The 23,883-nt window shown below is 31.3% G+C and overlaps 7 protein-coding genes across 7 annotated transcripts; 3 read left to right on the top strand and 4 right to left on the bottom strand.

Moving 5' to 3' along the window:
- Positions 1-583: 583 nt before the first annotated feature.
- PPL_02643 (Histidine kinase A) lies at positions 584-4,663 on the bottom strand (the record flags this gene model as incomplete). Its single annotated transcript, XM_020573622.1, has 1 exon — positions 584-4,663. The coding sequence occupies one exon, from the start codon at positions 4,661-4,663 to the stop codon at positions 584-586; it is 4,080 nt and encodes a 1,359-aa protein (XP_020435694.1).
- Positions 4,664-5,569: 906 nt separating this feature from the next.
- On the bottom strand, positions 5,570-6,711 carry ppp6C (serine/threonine-protein phosphatase; the record flags this gene model as incomplete). The annotated part of the gene is made up of 3 exons (XM_020573621.1): positions 5,570-6,025; positions 6,125-6,346; positions 6,478-6,711. The coding sequence occupies 3 exons, from the start codon at positions 6,709-6,711 to the stop codon at positions 5,570-5,572; spliced, it is 912 nt and encodes a 303-aa protein (XP_020435693.1).
- A 2,544-nt stretch (positions 6,712-9,255) lies between these two features.
- PPL_02641 (C2H2-type zinc finger-containing protein) lies at positions 9,256-12,875 on the bottom strand (the record flags this gene model as incomplete). The annotated part of the gene is made up of 8 exons (XM_020573620.1): positions 9,256-9,419; positions 9,524-9,608; positions 9,704-9,845; positions 9,927-10,806; positions 11,059-11,247; positions 11,330-11,581; positions 11,959-11,977; positions 12,834-12,875. 8 exons carry the CDS (start codon positions 12,873-12,875, stop codon positions 9,256-9,258), a joined length of 1,773 nt encoding a protein of 590 aa, XP_020435692.1.
- A 1,791-nt stretch (positions 12,876-14,666) lies between these two features.
- Positions 14,667-15,985, top strand: arpB (actin related protein 2; the record flags this gene model as incomplete). The annotated part of the gene is made up of 2 exons (XM_020573619.1): positions 14,667-14,708; positions 14,849-15,985. The coding sequence occupies 2 exons, from the start codon at positions 14,667-14,669 to the stop codon at positions 15,983-15,985; spliced, it is 1,179 nt and encodes a 392-aa protein (XP_020435691.1).
- A 720-nt stretch (positions 15,986-16,705) lies between these two features.
- Positions 16,706-18,168, top strand: sarA (GTP-binding protein Sar1; the record flags this gene model as incomplete). The annotated part of the gene is made up of 5 exons (XM_020573618.1): positions 16,706-16,734; positions 16,813-16,841; positions 17,479-17,598; positions 17,629-17,650; positions 17,796-18,168. The coding sequence occupies 5 exons, from the start codon at positions 16,706-16,708 to the stop codon at positions 18,166-18,168; spliced, it is 573 nt and encodes a 190-aa protein (XP_020435690.1).
- Positions 18,169-19,116: 948 nt separating this feature from the next.
- Positions 19,117-21,126, top strand: PPL_02638 (uncharacterized protein; the record flags this gene model as incomplete). The annotated part of the gene is made up of 1 exon (XM_020573617.1): positions 19,117-21,126. One exon carries the CDS (start codon positions 19,117-19,119, stop codon positions 21,124-21,126), a length of 2,010 nt encoding a protein of 669 aa, XP_020435689.1.
- Positions 21,127-21,641: 515 nt separating this feature from the next.
- On the bottom strand, positions 21,642-23,009 carry PPL_02637 (uncharacterized protein; the record flags this gene model as incomplete). Its single annotated transcript, XM_020573616.1, has 1 exon — positions 21,642-23,009. One exon carries the CDS (start codon positions 23,007-23,009, stop codon positions 21,642-21,644), a length of 1,368 nt encoding a protein of 455 aa, XP_020435688.1.
- Between the last annotated feature and the right edge of the window lie 874 nt (positions 23,010-23,883).

Genomic DNA, 23,883 nt, shown 5'->3' with positions numbered 1-23,883 from the left:
TTAAGTAAGAATTGATTATTTGATGAATAATAATAGTTATTTCAATTTCCTTTAAATAGTTTTTTCATTTTCGTTTTTGTCACACTCTAATAGGTACTCTTTTAAATACAAAAAGACAACTTTTAGAAATTTCAATCTATTTCAATCAGAGTAGAAAGTCTATTAAAATATGAAATTGAACCATTATTATTTAAAAACAACAAAATAAAAACTTTAATTAATTTCAATAATTAAAGAAAAAATAACCCTATACTTTATTTATTATAAAGAAGAATCAGGTATTAAAAAAAAATCTCACAAATCATTTCCAATTAAAGTTTAAAAAACTTACTGTGTTTGAATTTAGAGATTAAAATTTTATACCCACATTACACCAATCACTTCTGTATAATTTAATTCTATATCTTTATATCCTATTTGTTTTAAATACCTCTTTTAGAAGTAAACAATTAACAACTTGTTCGAAATATATAATTTGTATAACTCTTTTCATTAATTGCCCAAAAAATGACACATTCATCTTATTTTGATAATTAATTAGTATGATATTACATTATTATTTTATTTATTTTACATTTATTATTTAAGTTATAAAAGATTTCTGTCGTTGAATTGGTGAAATGTTTAGATCAGAGGTTGAAAATAAAGTGTTGTTTGGTGATCTTGGTGTGTTTGGAGGTGAGTTTGGAGTTTTAACAGAAGGAAATGATGAAGAAAGATGTGTAGGCGTTGTTAAATGAGTGCTAGATTTGGATTTGTCGAGTAGTTTTGGTACTTGTAGAAAACTGGTTGATTTAGAACCAATGTTGTTATTGCTGTTGCTGTTGTTGTTGTATTGTGTTTGTGATGTCTGTGATAAGGAAAGTCGATAGGAACTTGAGAGTGATGATTTGGTGTCAGAGGATGAAGCGGAACTTGTAGATGAAGATCTCGAGTGACCTCCTAACGATGATCTTGTCGACGGGCTGTTGCTATCGCTCAACTTTGGCTTGACCTTGAGTAGTCCCGACGATCCTCTGAGATTCAACTCATTCTGTTTCTGCGAGGTTAAATGTAGATATTGATGGTTCTCAGAGACACGCACAAAGAATGGCTCGGCAGCAATCGGATCGTGTCGAACGGTCTGCAAGAAATTACCATACTCTTGAAGACAAGCAATGTTGTTGGGATTCGATTCCAGTGCAGAGATATAGTATTCCTCTGCACGATCGACCTCTTCCAAACGCTCCAGCAGCTGTGCAAATCTAAACAAACTCGTTGTATGAGTACGATTGGAAAAGATTGCACGTTGCAAATACTCATAGGCTTTGGCAACGTATGGATTATCGAGCGAGAAGGTTAGCGATGAAAGCGAGAGTGAGTTACCCACACCCAAATGAGTGTACACTTCACCCATGGTACAGAGAGTGTTTGTATTGTTTGGATCGGTTTCCAAAGCGGTCTCCAACTTCTCGAGTGCCATATTAAAGAAACGAGTAGCGGCAATGGGATCGCTAGCAAAGAGCATTTCACCTTTTACTTTGAACAGGTAGCCCTGAGCGACGTTCATGAATGGAACGTATTTGACACGGATGCCAATCTCCTCGAGATCGTTGATGTCCAGCGGCTGTTCACCTCTTTCCAACCAACAATTCGGTTTGTCTTGGAATTCCTCGTTGATACGCGAAGTAAACTTGAGTCCTGTCATCTTTTGAATTCGCTTGAACAACAGGTATTTACCATCGGTAAGATTGTCCTCGAAGGAGAACAGAGAAAGCACCATTGAATTGCCATTCAACTCATCATCAAAGAGACCACGATCAAACTTTTTCATGATGTACTTTTTCATCTTGGTGTCCCAGAATTCATCGGACTTGTCGCTGACACCGAGCACACGATTGAGATAAGCAACAATCAAACGACGATACGGAGCATCCAAAGGAATCTTGGCTTGTTTCATCTTGTATCGCAGCTTCTGTCTGATCTGTTGTTTGATGACACGAGCACACATCTCTACGAATATCAATGATTTCATATCGGGTGACTCCACCAAACGTCTCACATGACCGAGATAACGGATATTGACGCCAGTCTTGTGAAGTCGCTCTGACAGTGGGAACGAGTAGATATTGGATCCGTTCAGCTCGACATGATTCAATTCCTCTGCCAACTCTGGAATAGTAGTGTTTAGCAGATACATTGTTGCGTCGACCGTCTCAGAGTTGTGCTCCTCATCTTTGTGACCACGAATGAATCGAGAGAATGAATCAGAGCAGAGCGCCATCTTGTAGTTTCTCACAAACTCTGGACGCAACAGCCGATAGAGATGACCCATCTTTATACCCTTCTTTGGTGCCTCTGGTGGGAAGAGACGTGCAAAGTCCAAGAGATAATGTCGTCCGTCGAACCCGATATGTCCCTCCAAGTCAGCAGGCGAATGTAAATAGGTAGCCTGCTCACCACAATGATGAGATTTAATATTGAGTTGTCTAGCAACCTCTTGGACACTGTCAGACAACATATTGTCGCTGTTGTGAATGGTCATGCCATAGTCGTTCGAACCATAGCAAATAGTATCTTTAGCCACCGGGAGAATCGACATGGCAATCACACGAAAACCACGATAATCTACCAAAGCCATCAATGGTAGACTTAGATCGGTATTCAAATTAAAGATATTGATTAAACCCTTCAACTCGTGTCCGGCTACACACGAAGCAGCATAGTCACTACCATAGAAATTCTCCTTGTCAATGGCAAACTTAAAGAGGATACCGTGAACGATAAACTTGTCACCTCCGGCCAATCCACCGATATCGATAGGTGGTATGGTTTTCTCGTTATTCGGAAGATAACGTTCCGATATGATAACCTTTCCAAAGGTTGAACTGGCATAGACAAAGTCCTGAGTGAGGGCGATGAACTGACTGTTCACTCGAATTCGATCGTGTTGATAGGCATTACAATCGACGTTACGAAGATCCTCCATGATCTCTTGGAATCGTTCATTATAATCGATGTTGACACTCGAAAAGTCTTCACCATCGATATCGCTACCACAGTAATCCTCCTCTTCGTCTTCCTCCAAACTCTTGTTGGTAGCAACAGAATCATTGGATGTTGCAAATTGTTCAGCTAACAAATTAGTTACTTGTGATTTCTTTGTTGGTTGTTGCTGTTGCTGTTGTTGATGACTATGATTATAACTATCACGTTTCTGTTGTAGTTGCTGTTGTTGATAGTCCATCATTGACATTGACATTGTTGAATTGGTTGAACTATTCAATCTACTCTTATAGAGATTATCAATCTCATCGATTTCATCATCTTCCAACTGATCTTGTAAAGTAACATGATTACCAACTTGTTGTTGTCCACCAGCTGTACCTTTCATTTGTCTTGTCTTTATACCATCATTTGCAGATCTCAACTGTATACCAGAATCCATCGAATAATTTGATGATACCAATTGTTTTCTATCTGATACACTATCTATATTAACACTACTATTATCATCAATGATAGTATTATTATTATTGTTATTATTATTTACTAAAAAGTTCTCCAAAACTAAAAGATCAGCTGATTTGGTAGCATTACCACCATTTAATAATAAAGATGATAATGTTGGAGGTGAAGAGATTGCAGATGTTATTATTATTCTTTCAATATTATTAATTTTATCACTATTATTCGTATTGTTATTATTATTATTATTATTGTTATTATTATTATTATTTTTACTTGTATTACTGGAATTTCCTTCCTCTTTATAATAGCCATATACGTTGGTTGGTATGTAAAGAGATGGATTTACTTTGGCAGATGTAATGATCGGTGATTTAACATTGTTGAATAGATTGGCAGAGTTTAGACTGTAGGTGTTGTGGTGATGATATGGTTTACGTCCAACAGTGATTCTCTTTGGTCTGCTAGGTTTCTGTTGCTCCGATTTCTGTTGTTCTAACATCGGTTGTAAGATAATGTTGGCTCTACGCACTAGCAATGCTTGTTTGATTCTGATCTTCTCTTCAAAGATTCTCTGTGAGAGTACAGACTCTGACAATTCACTGCCATCCACCATATCAAATTCATCTTCATCGATACCATTACTACTGCTTCCACTACTGCTACCGCTACTATTACTATTTATACTACTATTCATCATATCTTTGTTGTTGTAGTTGTTGATATTATTATACTTCTTTAAACTACTACTACCACTACTGAGTTGACCACCTATGATATCGCCTTTCGAGCGTAGTGTATTGATATCGTTAAAGTTGTTGTTTAACGATGCATCGTTATCGTAGTGGTGATGATGATGATGATTATTGGTTTGTAGATTTCTATTGAAGTTAAGTATTGGATCTTGTAGCAATGCTAATTGATTAATTGGTAATTGTTGTTGTTGTTGCTGTAGTTTAAGTTGTTGTTGTTGATATTGTAGTTGTTTTTGTGGTAAATGTTTCTTTAGATGTTTTTGTAGTGGTAGCTTTTGTTGTTTCTTCTCTCTGTTTGATAATAACCACCATCTTAAAGGACCAACCAGCAACGCTACAGTGGTCACCATAACCAGAATAGAGGCTACAATAACCCACCTATCGTTATCAAATACATAGTCTTTTAGTGGAAATACTATATCAAAACCAAAGTTATTATTGATTTGCTGTAAAATATCCATTTCTTTTAACTAAAACATGATCTATATCTAATCTTTTATATATTCAATATTATTATTATTATTAGTTTTTAAACAACCATTATTGTTTAATAATTATTAAACATTAAATTCTAGATAAATCTTTACCTTTTTTTTATTTCTTTGTCGTAATTTTAAGATTGATGTTTAAATTCAGATAGATTTATTGATGATTGATCATCGAAAACAATCATGCACAAAATCATGCACAAGTAATAGAAATAATACTTAATACTAATAGAATAATAATGCTATTAAAGAGTAATAAAATGAAAAATCGATAAACAAACAAAGAAAAATCAAAAAAATAATACAAAAAATTAAAAATAGATTTATTACTTCTTGAGGGGTAACTTGTTTTGTGATTTGCAACGTTGTGTGTGGTTTTCTTGGTATTAAAAAAGTTACCAACCAACCAGGTCAGTGTTCAACTTCAATTGCATTGTCTTTGTCTTTAGTCTTTAATCTTTAATCACAATTTAAAATAAATGAAATCAAATTAATAAAAATGATAAATAACATGTGTTAATGTTTTGTTTTGTTTTTAAATATTTTATTTATTATTGTTATCCTCATATAAATAAAGATATATTACAAAAATGGATAAATTAAAACCTATATTTGTTGTTTTCTGTCTATTGCTATTATAATTATTGCATTGTTTGGTTGTAGTATTGTTGCTATTGAAAAAAATAAAAAATAGGCTGTTTTAAAAGTAAAGTGGAAAGAGGAGAGAGAGTGTTGAGTTGGAGTGATTGATTTGATTCTTTGTTTACAAGAAAAAAGTAGTTTTGAACTTTTTTCAGAAACAAATATTAATATTAATTGTTGTTGTTGTTGTTGAAAATAGAAAAATAGTAAAAAAAGTGTGAGACCTGTGCGCACAGTTTAGAAGAAATATTGCATGGTGGTACGTGGTGGAACGGTTCTCTCTTCTTGGACGGCTTGGAAAATCTTAAAGTCCTTGTTGAGGTTCTCGTCGAGTGCCAAGATCGAAGCGACGTTACCACAACGATAACAGTAGTTTGGTGCGGACCAAACGGTGACTAGCGACTCGTCAAACATGTATTTATAACCCTCTTGTACCAATTGATGTGCTCTGCAGATGAGCTCGAGATTGTTGATGTGTTGAAACTCCTGGGTGACCTTTGAACCAAACAGCCAACCGGCACCACGTGGACTTGGTTGCCACTGTTCGATCTCCTCTGGATCTGACCACATCAAATCACAGAATGGTCCTTCGTGTGGAATCTCGAGACTTCTCAAGATAATTCTGATTTGATCGAGAGTACGAACCTTTGGTGAGAGACCACCATGTACACAGAGTACTTTACTATCGATAATCTAATAATGAAACAAGATAGATATAAATAACGTTATTGTTGTTAATAAACAAACCTAGATCATCTAATAGTAATAATAATTTGTTATTCAAAAACATACAGCAGCAAGAGTGAGGAAATCGAATACACTAGTGCAATACTTCCAGGCATTGGCATTACCATACTTTTGTTGACATTCGTCGTAGAAACCATAGACTTGAGTGATTTGTCTAGATTCGTGGTTTCCTCTCAAGAGAGTAATCTTGTCTGGATAACGTGCTTTCAAAGTCAATAAATATGTAAATGTTTCCAAACTGTAATATCCTCTATCGACAAAGTCACCCTGTTAATAATAATTATTGAATTATTATTGTTGTTATTGATTATGATGTTATTGTTTAGTTTGTTTGTTTGTTTGTTAGTTAGTTATCTGTAAACTACATTGTAATGTATATATGTTTATAGAATATTTACCATGAATACATAGTTGGTATCTGGAATTTCACCACCAGTCTTGAAGAGTTCCAAGAGATCATAGAATTGACCGTGAATGTCACCACAGATGGTGACTGGACTACGTACTGGTTGTACGTTGGACTCTTCCAACAAGAGGTCCTTTACACGTTCGCACAACTTCTTTAAATCATTCTCTGGTAAGTATTTGCATTGCTTGACTGTTTCAATCCATTCATCCAAAGGTAGACTCATTTTCTATTTTTATATTATATTATATATTTTCTATATTAATTAAATTTAAATAAAAATTGACAATTAATAAATTGTTGTTTTTTAATAATAATAAAAAAACTATTTTTTTTCTTTTTTTTTTTTTTGTTTAACAACACAAATAACAAATTTAATTTATGTTAACAAACTAGTTTGATTGATTCGAATTTCACTCCGTTCCACATGTATGAATGTGTTGTCAATGATAAAAAAAAATAAAGAGTTTTGTGTTTGCTGTTTTATGTTAAAATAAGGTATTATCTGTAGGTAAAGTTGCTGTTTGTATGTCATATTGCAATAGTTTAATGTAATTCAATGTAATCTAAGATAATCTAGTAATGCTATTGATGATGGTGATGATCCACAATGATAGAATTGTAATCTATTCATTCTTTATTTAATTTGTTGGGTCCAACAAAAAAAATCTTAAATATATAAAACCTACCAACTAAGAAAAAAAAAAAACAAAACTCTACTAATTAAATTAGATATAATATATAAACACAAATAATAACTATATATAAACAACTTATTTAAAAAAAAATAAAAAAAAAATGTTCCTAATTTTTTTTAATTTTTTTATTTTTTTGATTTTTTTATTTTTCTTTATTTTTTATTTTTATTGTGATTATTAAAAAACGTTACATAATCATGATAACTTTTTATTTTTAGATTTATTTTCGTGTGTGATCATAAATATAATTTATTTATTTTTATTTATTTATTTATTTGTGTTAATTTGATCACATCAAATTAATAATGAATGAAACACAAAAATAATAAATAAAAAAATAATTAATTTAAGTGATGATAAGATTTGAAAGTTAGTGGTGGTGATTGATGCAGAGTTGTGGTTTGGGATGTTTGTCGATGTGAAAACACCAATGGTGAAGATTGTTGTTGTGGAAGAGCTATCGGCGGGTGTGGGGTGAGGTATCGCAAGTCAAGCCGAACAATTCTTTCGATAACTTTGGAAACGATTGGTATTTCTAGTGCAATTGTCTATCGACAGGTAAACATTCCCAGAGAACGGGATACAACATAGATTTAGTACTTCTTCAGTTTTCAATTTAATTGTCATATCGTAGTCTTTACCCCGAGACGGCCGCGGGAAATCATTGAATGGTATAAACACATTTGGAAACATTTTTTGTAAAATATCCAACCTTTCATTTTCAATAGAAGCATCATCAACTTCATCCACTGTGTTTATCTTTATCATTGTCAACTTCGAAATCTTTAGATACGTCATCGTATAATTCATTAATAAATTTACCCACGCATACAGGGGAGTAAAACTATTTTTTTCATTTTAATTTATGGATACCCCTATCACCGTCATGTTTGTCAAGATTAGATTAGATTAATTAATTAATCTTTTCGATATTTTTGCACGTAGTTAATTAGATTTATATTTATTTAATAAAATTTTTAATTCATGAAAATTTTTTAATTTATTTGTTTTCATTCACCAAATTCATATGTTTACGGATTAAATTTAATATTTTTGTCCTTTACAACGACAAGAGCGAACTCACGGTTGAAGAGGAGTTTTAATAAAACTTGGGAATTCCTATAGAACATGCAGTGGAGAAGACGGTACCAATGATCTGGCGATTTATCATTGTTGAAAATTGCGAAGACAAGTAATTTATATTTTGTCCAATTTGGAGCGTTTCTGTAAATGAAGAGTCTAAAGTTAGTGGAGAGGCAAAAACAGCTGCATTGGGAATCGAAATGATACGTTCAATAGTATTGAAGGCATCTCACCGTTTATGCCATCAAATTTGGTTGATATTATTCGCCTTAGCGACAACATTAATTAATAAAGAAATTGGAAGTTTTTGAGGAAAAATGCTGTAATAAGCTTGAAAGTGTAGACATTTAGAAAGTACACAGGCATCTTTTTTAACCCTATCTACATTCTAAACGTCTACATTGTCTCGTTGTTACAGCATTTTTCTTCACAACTACTTTTAAGGATTTGCTTATCTGTTTTATGTTTGTTTCTTAAAAAAGAATTTTTTAAACTCGTTCTTTGTATATGTACAATTTCAAACCGGTGATAATGCGGATTTCAAATGATATCTAGAATTAAATGATAGATTTGTCAATGTTGGTGGAAGATCTGATTTTAATGATATTCGCAACATTTTTTTTTTTTTTTTTAGTTTGGACAGAAAGAAATGCGTACATTCTTTCCATAACCACAAATAGTTGAGTGTGAAAGAAGATACTATGTACTATTGTTAATGATGATAATATTAATAATAATAATAATAATAATAATGTCAACTCTAAATTCATTATATATATTAAAAAAAAAAACAAAAGGAACAACCGATTTATTGATTATCTGTTTGGTTTTGGTTTAAACAAATGAACTATTATTATTAATAATAATGTTGATCATCAATGTTGAATGTACATTTGTGTTGTATTGTATTGTATTGTAATAGTTTTGAATTTGTTTTAATGTGTGTGTAGGTTATGTTTAGATAAAAGTCGAAATAATAATATTATTTTTTATGTGTGAACTGGGCACTTCTTTGCCTTCAAGAGATAACCAGATATACAGTCTGTATGAAAAATACACCAACACTCCAAACGTGCAACATTCTGTCCCTTATAAAACTCTTCTAAACAAATTGGACACTCAAGATCGCCTAAATCATGGTCCAATATATTTGCTAAATGATTTAAATAAAAAAAAAGCAAGTTAATTAATTAGTATTCTAGTTTACTATATTTTGAAATGATTTGAGCTGAATTGATTGTAATGATTGCAACTTACTGGAATATCCAACACCAACAAAAGATTCTTTTTTAACTGGTAAAACAATATGCTTTTTGCTGAGATGACTGATAAGATTAGATGTCTAAATAGAAAAGAAAAAAGAAAATAACAATTAGTATCACTGATGGATGATATTGATCAAATTTTAACAAAATGTTTTTTACATATCTCACTTACTTTAGTATTGCAAAGTGGACATTCAAGATTGTGATTATTTTCCAAAAAGTGTGAATCACTACAATGAACTACAAAATCTTTAGATAATTGATTTGGTTTTTTACATCCTGGATATGGACAAGTGATCTTGAATATCTTGGAACTATAAAAAATGTAAATATAATAATAAAAAAGTAATTAATATTTGTAGCTATATTTGTTTATGCAAAAAATAGATAAATACCCTTGTTCATTATCTAATAAACTCAATGTTAAACACTCGTCTATATGTCTATTTACAGTGGCCCAGTCTTTTCCAACAGTTTTTAATGAGATTCCACAAACCGGACATGTATTTCCTGGGTCACTAACTAAAGGAGGTGTAGGTGGTGGCTTGACATTGTTATTGCTACTACTAATACTATTGTTGCTAGTGTTGTAATTATTATTGACTAATAACGTTGGTGGTATGACTGTGGTGGTAGTTGTTGTTGAAGCACCACCACTGCTATTATTACTATTATTATTATTATTAATAGCCATAGCACTCATAGCTTTAATGGATTGTGATGAATCTGTCAACTGTTGAGGATGAGCAAGAAGTGATACACCATTGTTATTCGTTGTAGTTGTAGTTGTTGTTGTTGTCACCATCATTGGTAGTGGTTGATATGGTAGTGGTTGCTGTTGCTGTTGCTGTTGTTGTTGTTGTGATACTAAAGAAGTCAAATCTGAAGAGGAAGTGGAGGAAGAAGATGATGATGAAGATTGTGATTGTTCACCAGTTGATATATTACTATGATATTGTAGTTGTTGTTGTTGATTATTTACAAGTAGTTCATTGTTTGTTATTGTTGTTGTTGATGGGTTGTTATTAATGGTTGGATTTGGAATGATTGATATGGTGTTGTCTTTGATGAGTGATACAGCAGGATACAACTCTTGGTGTATCGACTGGTCGTTCTCAGAGTTGGTGTCGAACAGCTGCGCCAAAACACCCTCAAAGGGCATACCGACCATCTTGTGGTTTTTATAAAAGGTAATCGAGTTGGTATGAGTATCGACACACATACCGATGAGGTCATCCTTTGTAAACGGTTCGGTTTTACATGCTTCCTGACCATCTTTATATATTTGTCCATTTGCAAAATAGCAGAGCGTGCCCTTGCCAAACTGTGGAAAGTATCCAAACGGACAGCCGCCCTTCAAGCTTCCCATCTTTCCTATCTCTCGTGATAATATATTCTTTAAATAAAGTGATGATAATATACCAAAAACTATAGTATACCAATAATATATATATGTGTGTGTGTGTGTTAATTGCTAATTGCTAATCATTCATTATCTATTGATTTTGTTTCATTCAAACAACTTACCAATTTTTATATTATTCGATATATTACAAAAGTCAACCTTTATTTCATAGTAATAATAGCCGGTACCAGGCGGAATCGGTGTCAATGCTACAGAGGTTGTCCATGCCTTGCCCATTCCCTGATCCTTTGCTGTCAAACCATTATTTGATAAAAGTGTTGCAGACCATTCTGGTTTCCATGACCATGGAACTAATAATCAGATTATCAATATAGAATGTAGAAATGAAGTGATAAGTGGAGATTGAAGTAATGGTGATGATAAATAACATACCTAATGTCATAACAGGGGTCACAGTCATCTTATCATTACTTTTATTATATGTTAAAGGTTGTTGTTGATGATGATGTTGTGCCAACTTTTTATAGGGTGGAATGATATTGCTATCCGTCGATGTATCGATCTGCTCCTGACTCTTTCTGATTCTATTGATCGGATTGAAGTAGTTATTCGGATGATTTTGTATATATTCTATATTTTTCAATGATTTCTGTTGTTGCTGTTGTTGTATTTTACTATTTTCCTCTATAAATAATAAATAAATAAATAACAATAAGTAAAACGATAATAATAATAAAAAAAGTTAGAGAATTTGGTTTTTTGTTTTTTCAATTATTATCGAACAAAGTTGAATTGTTATATTTATCACTATTATATTCTATTATTGGTTGGTTGGTTGGTTGGTGTTGTGTGATAATATTGATTATGATTATGTTGATGATGGTGATTACTCTTTTTTTTTTTAATGAATTAAGTAAGTATGGAGGTGGTTATTGTTTAAAAAAAAAAAAAAAAAAAAGTTTAATTAAAAAAAAATGTTGTTTTGCAAAAAAAATTAAAAATAAGAAAAAATTATTAAACTTGAATATTTTTCGAAATTAACTCTATTGTTGTAAACTAACCACCTCCTACATTTAAACGCTATCTTTTTGTTTATTTAAAGTAATGACAACTTGTCGAATTCTTGTTCTTGCTTCAACCAAAAAATCAAATTTTATCAATCTAATCTAATTTCGTATCTAAATATTTCTATAATAATCGTTTTCTTCTTTTCACAGTGAAAATGAACTAGCATTAAAAAACAAAATAAAATGAACGAATGAATATATGAATGAACAAATATTATATAATATGTATATACTTTTTTAAAAAAACATTATTTCTTTTTCTTTTTTTTCTAATTTTTTTATATTAAAAAGATGAATAAAAATAACTAAGAAAAAAAAATGATATGTATTTGATAGATAAGGTTTGAAGTACACTTTTTTTTTTATTTTTATTTTTTATTTATTAAATTTATGATATTATTGTTGTATAAATTTTTAATCGTTTTTAATAGTTGATAATTACAACTAAAAACTAATGAAAGAATGAAATAAATAAGATAAGATTGCAGCACACACCCTACCTACTCTCCCAAACCACACACTACACTGTAAAATTAAAACATTCTACCTCCTCATGAATTCACTGCCACAAACACACTATCCACACTATACTTTCAATATTCATTCCATTGGGAGAATTTCAAGTTGAAAGTAGAGAGAGAGAGAGAGATAGTATTTGGTGTATTTGTAATGTTTGATGTGAGTGGTGTGTATGTGTTTCTTTCTTTTGTTTTAATTTCATATTCATTATTCCAAATTGTCATATCCAGTCATCCTGATTTTTCTGTGTTGTAAATTAATAAATCCAAATCGAAAAACTATTTATAAATATATTTTGGATATATAACAACAACATTATTATTATTTTATTTATTTATTTATTTATCTACTAAAGCGATATTGATGACAATGACAATGACATTGATTGTCATTATTATTAAACTACTACTACTATGATGAATACACTATTAATTAGTTGTGATATGATTGATTGATTTAAATATTAACAATCTGATATCAATATCATCACCAATTGATTAATAGTTGATATTATTGGTGACATATATATTTCTTTGGACAGGTTTGTACCTACCACTGTTATTGTTACTCTCGATACTACTTCTGCTGCCACCACTATTGTTGTTGCTTTCACTGTTGTTACTATCAAACTTGATCATATTATTTATGTATAGCTTATTGACACTTGAATTTCATTCAATCTCAAGAAAGTGTAGCTAGTTATATATTTTAAATCACTTTAACATCTAATTGTGGTTGTTGTTATTACTTATTTATAAATCATATAATCTATATAGTTAAAACAATGATTACTCGAGTATTAATGCAAGACAAGACCTAGAAAATTGAATATTTTTTTGTTTCGTTTTTTATTTTTTCAAATAATTTGTAAAAAATAGAAAAAACTCAGACATTATTGGTTGATATCTAAATATATATTAAGTGTTGAAACCCTTAAAGAATTATAAAATAAAAAAATTGATTGTCCAACCAAAATAATAATACAAGTTCCTTTTTATACTAAGTTATAAAAAGTTTCAAAACTATATTTGCTTTTGAAAATTTCGAATATATATGTTAACATTGAACCAATTAATACATTCAACTTTGTTAGTTGTAAACAACTATGATCATTTCAAATTGAATATTTTATAATTATGATATCTATTGTTTACCATTTATAATAAAAATCTCTTTAATTAAAAATGTGTTGGTCTCCTATGCTAATATGATTTTTTTTTATTAATATTTATAAAAAAAAAACAATAAACCAAATAACGTTATTGTAATATCATTCATGAAAAACCCAACTAAAAAGCCATATGATCTTTTGTAATAAAAAAAATTTTTGCAAAAAATAATTTTCAGCAGTTCACGTCAGTGGATTGATTTATGAAAACCCATTGTGATTGAAATTAGCATAAAAAAATATATTGCAAAAAAAATTCAATTTAAAATAAAATTAAAAAAAAAATTGAAAAAAATTGGCAAAAAAAAATCAAAGTCAGAACCCAAACAACACTAACATCACTCCCACCAAAATTGATTTTTAGTGCTATTGTTCATCACACAACAACATATTTTTTTTTTGTTTTTCATCATTTTTTTTTATTTTTTCAAACCAAAAACTATCTATTCTTTCAATCAATTAGATTATCTAGCCCTAGCAATAGTAATAATCAAATTGGCAACAGTAGTTAGTGGACATATATACGCTTTAATAGATACTCTGTAGTAATAATCACAAAACATCCTTCAACAACAGGTTTTTTATTAAGGACATACACACTTGGACTGTAATTAACAATCACCTTCACTCATCACACCTTGTATACTAAAAAAAATAAAAATAAATTAAATTATTATAACTCTAGACATAATATTGTATTTTGTAAGTAATCTTGATTTAAAGATAATATACAAAACTATAGGTTATAGTTCGATCATCATTAAGTCATCATATATTCAAAAATGCAATCAAAAAAAAATATAAATATCTTGATGATTGTAGTGTAACTTTCAACTTTTAAAGTTCGAAACATTCATATATCTATAAAAATTCAAGTATTTGTATTTTTAGTTTGATTTAAGATGATCATGATGAAATGAATTTGTCAATCAACCCCCTTTAAGTTATAATAAGAATTCAAAAAACTAATACTTTTCATCAAAAAAGAAAACACACTTTATAAATATATATAGAAATGGATTCCAATAAAGTTATTGTTTGCGACAATGGAACAGGTGTAAGTAATCAATCAGTAAATGAACATCATCATCATTATTATTAGTAGTATTAATCAAATAAAATTCATATATATATATTGATTTTCAACATTTTTGGATAATTCAACATATACAATCAATTCAACAATTATAATTGTAGTTTGTAAAATGTGGTTTTGCTGGTGCAAATTTCCCAACAGCTATTTTCCCATCTATGGTTGGTCGTCCAATCTTGCGTTCTGAAGAGAAGATCGAGAATGTAGAGATTAAGGATATTATGGTTGGAGATGAAGCTGCCAAGTTTCGTTCGATGTTGCAAATCACCTATCCACTAGAGAACGGTATCATCCGTAATTGGGATGACATCACCCACGTCTGGGACTATGCTTTCAAGGAGAAGTTAAAGATCAGCAATCCACGTGAATGCAAGATCCTCTTGACCGAACCACCCATGAATCCACTGACCAATCGTCAGAAGATGGTCGAGACCATGTTTGAGAAATACGGTTTCCAAGCGGTCTACGTTGCCATCCAGGCCGTTCTCACTCTCTACGCACAGGGTCTCCTCACAGGTGTCGTCGTCGACTCTGGTGATGGTGTCACTCACATCATCCCGGTCTACGAAGGTTACTCCATCCCACATTTGACACGTCGTCTCGATATCGCCGGTCGTGACGTCACCCGTTACTTGATCAAGTTGCTCTTGCTCCGTGGTTACGCATTCAACCGTACTGCCGACTTTGAAACCGTGCGTCAAATCAAGGAGAAGCTCTGCTACGTCGCCTACGACGTCGAGCAAGAGAAGAAGTTAGCCAGTGAGACAACCGTCCTCGTCGAATCGTACACTCTCCCTGACGGAAGAGTTATCAAGGTCGGTCAAGAACGTTTCCAGGCTTCCGAGGCTCTCTTCCATCCAGGTTTGGTCGACGTCGAAGGTGGTGGTGTTGCCGACTTGCTCTTTGACTGCATTCAAAAGTCCGATCGTGATCTCCACCAAGGATTCTACCAGCACATCGTTCTCTCTGGTGGTTCCAGTATGTATCCAGGTTTGCCATCGCGTCTCGAAAAGGAGATTCGTGCACTCTACCTCGAGAAGGTATTGAAGGGTGACGTCAACGGTTTGGCCAAATTCAAGTGCAGAATCGAAGATCCACCACGTCGTAAGCACATGGTATTCTTGGGTGGTGCCGTATTGGCTGAACTCACCAAGGATCGTCCAGATTTCTGGATCTCCAAGGCTGAATACGAAGAGAAGGGTATTAAATGTCTTGACAAACTTACTAAATTATCTGTTTAAACAAATAATAGTAATAATTTAACAACAACGACAAACCAAAAAATCAAAATAACAATAACAACTTCATTAACTTAATCAAAACAAACAAAACCAACCAACTATATTATACTAAAAAATAAAAATCAAAACATGTCTATTTAATTAAATATAGAGTTATTAGAAATTCACGTGTTAAAAAAAAAAAGATATCCATGTTTCTGGATATTGATCAGACTCATTCCAAAGAGATCATTCCCGAATACATATAATTGGCAGTAGTATATATCAAAGTGGTATTAATTTTCATCGATATTAATAACATCCAAAACTCATTCGCCAATGAAGAATAGTGTGTTTATTTAAGAAACTAAAGTAACAACACTTTAGATTTTCTGTGAGTTTTGATCTAAAAAAAAAAAAGTTTATTTGAGAAAAGTTATCTAGATAATACTATTGCAATTAAAAACTTGCAATCAATTGATCTTTCGACTTTCATATTACTATTAATATCTAAATGATTACAAAAATCATTGGGAAATTTGATAAGAAAAAAATTGACCAAAAAATTAATTTTTTTTATTTTTTATTTTTTATTTTTTTTTTGTTTGGGGTGCTCCTCAACTGAATAAAACTTTTACATAAAGTGTTCAGGTTGAACTTATTATTACATCTTTACCATACATTTTTATTAGCACTTAATTTTTTTATTTTATTTTTATTTTATATTTTTAACAAGGTAAAATGTCTTTTTATGTTGCAACAATACAATTGTTTTGAAAAACAAAAAAGTTTTATTAGTTAGTTGTTAGTTGTTAGTTAGTCAGTAAAGCTATAATATTTGAAAATAGTGATTGGTATAGAAGAAAGAAAGCAGATAGTAGATAAAAGATAGTATATTGAAGATAGATTATAGATCGACAGTATCATTATTGTTCTGTTTAGTTAAATTACACTTTATAAGTTCAGTAACCATTAGATTAAACAACTACAAAGATTCGTTTTTTTTTTTTTAAAAAAAAAACATATATCAAAATCAGTCAATTAATAAACATACACAATCTACAACATATTGCACATTACAGTCATCAAATTTGTCAACTTGAATATTTGGTTGGAAATAAAACAAGTTAAAACAAAAAATATATATATTTACACAAAAAAAAAAACCAAAAAAATAATAATAATTTAAAAATAACACTAAATTTCTATCTTTTATTAATCAAATTCTTTTATTTTTATTTAATAATTGTATGTGTTATTGTTGTTAGTTGTTGTTGTTGTTGTTTTAATATAAATTAATTTATTATTTTTCTGTTTTTTTTTTTTATATTTTTATTTTATTTTTTATTTTTGATCGACTAAACTAGCAACTCATTAATTTAATCTAATTTAATAATAATATAAATATAATCATTTATTAATATTTTTAAATATATTTCTTTTTTTTTTTTTTTGTAGGATTATATAAATCATGTTTTTGTTTGATTGGTTCTGGGGTGTTTTGAGTTTTCTAGGACTCTACAATAAGAATGCCAAGATTCTATTTCTTGGATTAGATAATGCCGGTAAGACTACATTGTTAGGTGTTTTGAAAGATGGTCGTCTTTCACAAAATCGTCCAACTTTCCATCCAAGTATGTATTAATTAATATAATGTCAAATAGAAATGCCAGTAAACATCTCTCAGTTACTAACAATAGCTATTATTATTGTTTAATTATCAATCACTATTACTATTTGAATTTGTTTTATAATAATAATCACTACTACCAACAACAATATCAACAACAACAGCATCTGAGGAACTTTCAATGGGTAATATTAAATTTAGAACTTACGATCTCGGTGGTCACGAGACAGCTCGTAGATTATGGAAAGATTATTATACTTCAGTCGATGCCATCGTTTTCATGGTTGACTCATCTGCACCACAAAGATTCGAAGAATCAAAGAGAGAACTCGACGCACTTCTCTCCTCTGATGAACTCTCAAATGTACCATTCCTCATTCTCGGTAATAAAATCGATATCGCCGGAACATCTGAAGAAAAGTTTAGAGCATCAATGGGATTGACCCAGACCACAGGCAAAGACAAAGTTCCACTCAACCCAGGTGTTAGACCAATCGAAGTTTTCATGTGTAGTGTAGTTAGAAGATTTGGTTATGGTGACGGATTCAGATGGTTATCAAACTATATCAATTAGATAATTATATTATATATCCAAGTTTACTTTTTTCCAAAATTATAATAAAAATATATAATAAAAAAAATTTTAAATTCTAAAATATATTATCTTTGCTGCTCTATATATTAAGCAAGTAACCTGTGTCTTTGAGATAATACTTAATCTCAAAGTTTAATAGTGTCTATCCAACATTAACAAATGATCATGTCCAAAGCTGTATTGTTTATGCTTCACTCTCTGAGATGATCCATTTAAATTAAAATCATTGAGTTAACTCATTAATTAAATATTTTATATTTCTGTAAGAGAAATTTTACTATTAATAATAAATTCTCCCTCATGAGGGATTTATTGCTGACATGTACCACGAATGACTGTGAAATGATTCCTTAGAAAGGTGGTAATTTGCTGTTACTTTCAAGAAAAAAATTAGTATGAAAAAGTTTACTCTCTAAAAGTTGTGTTTTATTTTTATCCCTCATATGAGGGAGAATTTTGTTAAAACCATTTAACAAACTAATTATAGTTCTTTTGTTACTTTACAAAAACAATAATAAATAATAATTCTTAACAAATAATTTTATTGAAAAGTTACTTTAATATAAATGTCATCAATGTCTAATAGCAATAGTAAGTAAAAAAATTGTTGGTGTTTTTAAACAATTTATTATTCTAATTTTTTTTTTTTTTGTTTAAAGATATATGTTTTACAAAAGTATTTCAAAATAAGATACTTCTTCAAAAGCTACTGAAACATGTGAGAGAAGATATCAATGGTCATTCGGATCAAGATGAAATGTTCTTGTTTACAAAGCGAAAGTACAATCATTGGATCAAAGGATATGAAATTCTTCGTAATAATCATATTGGTTTATTTGTTGACAAGATTAAAACAGGTCGATATATACAGATCTCGGGGTCTGACATATCAAGTTTCTGTATGAAAGTAAAGGATATCAATCATTTATGGTGGTGTACAACAAGTACAGAGACACTCTATTCTTGTCAAGAGATTTGATATCAAATGCATGTAGAACTGGTAACATTGAAATTGTAAAGATACTTCTCAATCAAACATCACCGATTCAACTTAAAAGAGAGGGTGCATTTAAAGGTGCTCTGTTAGGTGGTCAAGTGGAAATTCTCGATTATCTCGTGGAGAATGGAATCGATCCTATCAATGAATTGGACAAGAAGATAATGGATGATTTAATCAATTACCCAAAGATCCAATCAATCGAATGGTTATTTGCTAAATTCGGTGAGGATGTCATCATGGAAAAGTACAAGACTACCCTCGGGGCTTTACATTTCAATCCACAATTGAGCGAGGATAAAGTATTTATCTATCGATTATTAAAGAAACATGGTTATACTTTTGGTCCAAAGATAATAGAGCCGATCATTAAAGCCAATCTCTCTCTCAGTAATTCTATAGAATTATTATCATATCTCATGGTTAATAAGGAGAGTAATCATCTTGGAGTTGCTTCAGAAACAGATACCAAATACCTCTTATCAATGAAAGAGAGTATAGTAAAACAATTTCCAATTCCTGAATCACCCCTGATTGACAATCTCTGTTATAATCTCCTACTTCTTGATGTTATGTATCATCATCACAATGCATTATACTCAAGTGATTATATTGGCAAAACAGTCTCAGAAATCGTTAGAATTAAACTTCAATTGGCAGGTCAATTAAATATATCAAACCAATCAATCATCGATGATATTCTATCGAAGATCGTTTCACTCGATATGAATGTAGATGATCGTGGAAATGTAGAAGATGAAACCAATCTTCGAAAGACTCTAACATTGTTATTCAATCATGGATCTCGCAATCAAATTGAGTATCTTGTCAATAGAATGGATACCGATCGATCAATCATTGAAGTACCTCTTCAAGAATGTATTTATCGATGTGTTGCATCACTTTTCGAAAGAGAAGATGGCAATCTTGCAATTGAAATGATTGAATACATAAAGAGAGTTTTCACCAAACAAGGTTTAAAGTTATTCAGAAACTTTAAAGAAGATCGTAGAAACCATGGAAATGCTTGCATGAGATATAAAAGATCACATCAGAAAGCTGGATCAAAAGAATCAATTCTTTATCTCATGGATAACCTTGATGGATGGAAACTAGACTATCATGACAATGAAACTACTCAGCGATTTGGTTCATTCATATTCGATCAATTGGTAATGCGTGGAAAAGTTATCAATGAGGATGGATCAATATCATATGAAGCATGGCATATTATTGAAAGATCAAGAACTAAGCAGCAATTGGATCACATTTTGAAATATGAAGGAATCATCCAAGCAACAACTGAGGATCAATCAAGATGGAACAAAAAGAAATATAATGCACTTGATTTTACAATCAAATATGCACCAACTATTCATCGAATGTTTCTTGTTGGTATCTGTATTGGTACATATCATTTTTATGAAGTACAAACGATAGAATTCCTCAATTGGTTGACAATAAATACCAAGAGTTGTCTAAAGTTTGATCCAAAGATAATTCAAGATCCAGAATTGATCTTTCATGTCTTGAAGAACAAAATCTTCTCCGATGTTAATCTCTCTTGCTTTGATATCAAAGAACTAATGACAATTAAGCAAAATCCAAATCTATTAAGATTCATCTATGAAAATCACAGATCTCAATGGAATCAAGTGGTGAGAGACAACTTGTTGAATATCCTTCAAAGATCATCGAACGAAATTCTTGACCTAATATTCGGAATCGATCCCGATGCAATGAAATTATTAACAAACAATGCCCAGGACTTTGTACCAAGGCTCAATGAATATTATTACGACACATTGTTTTGGATGCATAGAAAAGGAATTCATCTTTCTTTGGATGAAACCATCTCAAAGTTTGGTGATCCAACTGGTATTCTAAAATTGATTTCTGATGAAACCAAAACAAACAATCGCAAACGCAAATCAAATTAGCATACATGATATCTCTACCTGTTTTAAAAAAAATAAATAAATAAATAAAAATATTTTGTTGTAATTTTTTTAAACAATGTTAGTACCCTTCAATTTTTAAATAAAAACTCTCCAACTTTTATAAAATGTCTTCTATGTCTATGAATAATAATGGTAAGAACAAAAATGAATAGAATTAAAAATTAATTGAAGAAAATTAAAGTAATTTGCAAAATCAAAAAGAGGGTGAAAAACTAGGTGCGGTTTACCTAGTATTTGTGAATATTATGACTTTTAAATTGTGAACAATTAAAAAATATATATATATTGGATACAACTCTTTAAAATATCATTTATAAATTATGGAAAGTAATAAGAACAACTAACTTAAACATTTTTAGTACTAAAAGTGAAACAAATATATTTTTTTTTTATAAATTAAAGTTTATTTTGATTTGGATGATTAAAAAAAAAAAGTAATTTTTTTTAAGTGAGAGGAATAAAAGATAAATCGATTGAGTTGGAATCTAATCTATTTAAATTGAAACGGAAGTGGTTTGTGGCTCAATGGTAAAACGTGGCTCACAAGTAGCGCAACACTTTGAAGGTGGATTAGCTGGTACGTAGAAATTACCGGATTCTCTGCATTTTGCTTCATCAACGAAAATGCATTTAACAAGACTGCATTGTGGTTCGATAGTTACTCTACGCTCACATGAATCGCAGCACTTACCATTAGCTGGATCGGCTGGTGAAAAGAATCCACCGGTGGCTCTACATTTCTTTGGATCAACGTATGCGCAACGAACACCATTACAGAATGAGGTTGGAGTTGGAGTTGGTTGTGGTTCGATGGTGAAACGGGTGGTTTGTGGCTCAATAGTCATTCTGACATCACAGTACGAGCAGCAGACACCATTTCTTGGATCGGCTGGAACATAGATATTTCCTGGATTGGAAAGACATTCGGTTTCATTAGCACCAATACACTTGACAGTTTCGCATCTAGTGTGGCATTGGGCACAACAACGGCCATGTACCGGATCAGCTGGAGTGTATTCTCCACCTACATTGGCACATTCTTCTTCACTGACATTCAAACAATCAACCAAATTGCAAATCTCTGGGTCATAGACACAGTCAGCGCAACATCTACCCACGGCGGCATTAGCTGGCAAGTATTGACCACCGTTCAAGGCACATTCAGTCTCATTGGCACCAACACACTTAATGGTTTGGCAGGCATTAAGACATGTATCACAACATTTACCATGAGCTACATCAGCAGGAACGAATTCTCCAAGAGCAGCTTTACATTGTTTTTCAGAGACAGCCAAACATAGGGTAGCAGCACAGATTGATGGATCATAGATACAATCAGAGCAACATTGAGCAGCTGCTGGATTGTATGGCAAGAATTGTCCGTTGTTCAAAGCGCATTCAGTCTCATTGGCACCAACGCATCTGATTGTTTGACAAGCATTAAGACATGTATTACAACAACGTCCATGCACTGGATCAGCTGGAATGAATTCTCCAAGAGCAGCATTACACTTCTCTTCAGATACAGCAAGACATTGCACAGCGGCGCAATAGGATGGACCATAGACACAGTCGGAGCAGCAGCGTCCTCTAGCTGGATTGCTTGGTACATAGGAACCACCGTTGGCAGTGCAAACACGTTCATCTACACCAGCGCATTTCACAGTGGAACATGGTGGATTACATCTATCACAACAATCACCATTTGCAATATTCTTTGGAATAAAGACACCACCAATAGCAAGACATCTTAATCTGCTAACTGGTTGGCAAAGAACAGCAGCGCACACGTTCTCATCGGCAACTACAAAGGTAGAAGCAATATATAAAGTAAAGATAACTAAAACTAAGTTTCTATTCATTTTTTTTTTATAACTATTTATTTTGTTTGGAATGATAACTATAGGTTCTGAACTATTGATAGTTTTTATAGACTTTTTTTCCAATCAAACAAAACAATAAAAATTAATTTTAATTATTTTATAGAAAAATTATAAGACCAAGTTTGGAGTGGGAAAGAGGTAGGTAGTAGTTACACATTCTCGTGTGTATATCACCACATCAATATTGATTGATTGAAATAAAGTCAGTTTTTGTTAAAATTACCAGTCAACTTCAAACTCATAACATTACAAATTTCGTCTTGTATTATGACATAGCAAACAAACACAGCAACACCATAGTTTTGTTGTAGTTACTAACAAATAATTTCCTAAGAACAAACTATTGGGGTAATTTCATTTAGCTATGCAGCGTCAGTTTTTTGTTTTGTGTTTTTTTTAAACCCATCCCGCAAAGAGGTGTCGTCTGATGTGTGGTCAGCTGATTCAACAAAGGTGATAGTGTTGTGATTTTGTGATTTGTTTTGTCATTTTTTTTTTAGAAAAATATAGTCTAATATTATGTTACCACTCTTGCAGTCTCAATAGACAAAATGATAATCATTATTAGTGAAACAAAATTTATTGAGATATTTAATAGAATATCATATGACTGCTCCACAAATATTACAGGAATAAATTTAACATAATTTGAAATTTACTGAATACTCGGCGAAATGATATTTGTCGACAAATTTTTGCAAAGCAATCATTGTCACCACTTTTGATTTGTTTAAAAAAAAAAATCAGGTTGTAAATTGGTTTTGAATAAAACGGTTAAGTAAAGATATCAGTCAGATTCCACTAAGGTTAAGTTTTTTTTGTTCCCATTTTGATTGAACACCGAAAACATTGA

This window comes from Heterostelium album (assembly GCF_000004825.1).
Source record: "Heterostelium album PN500 unplaced genomic scaffold PPL_scaffold3, whole genome shotgun sequence".
NCBI classification, from domain to species: domain Eukaryota; phylum Evosea; class Eumycetozoa; order Acytosteliales; family Acytosteliaceae; genus Heterostelium; species Heterostelium album.
Note: the sequence above shows the minus strand (reverse complement) of the source record. Positions and strands in the feature narration are given on the sequence as shown.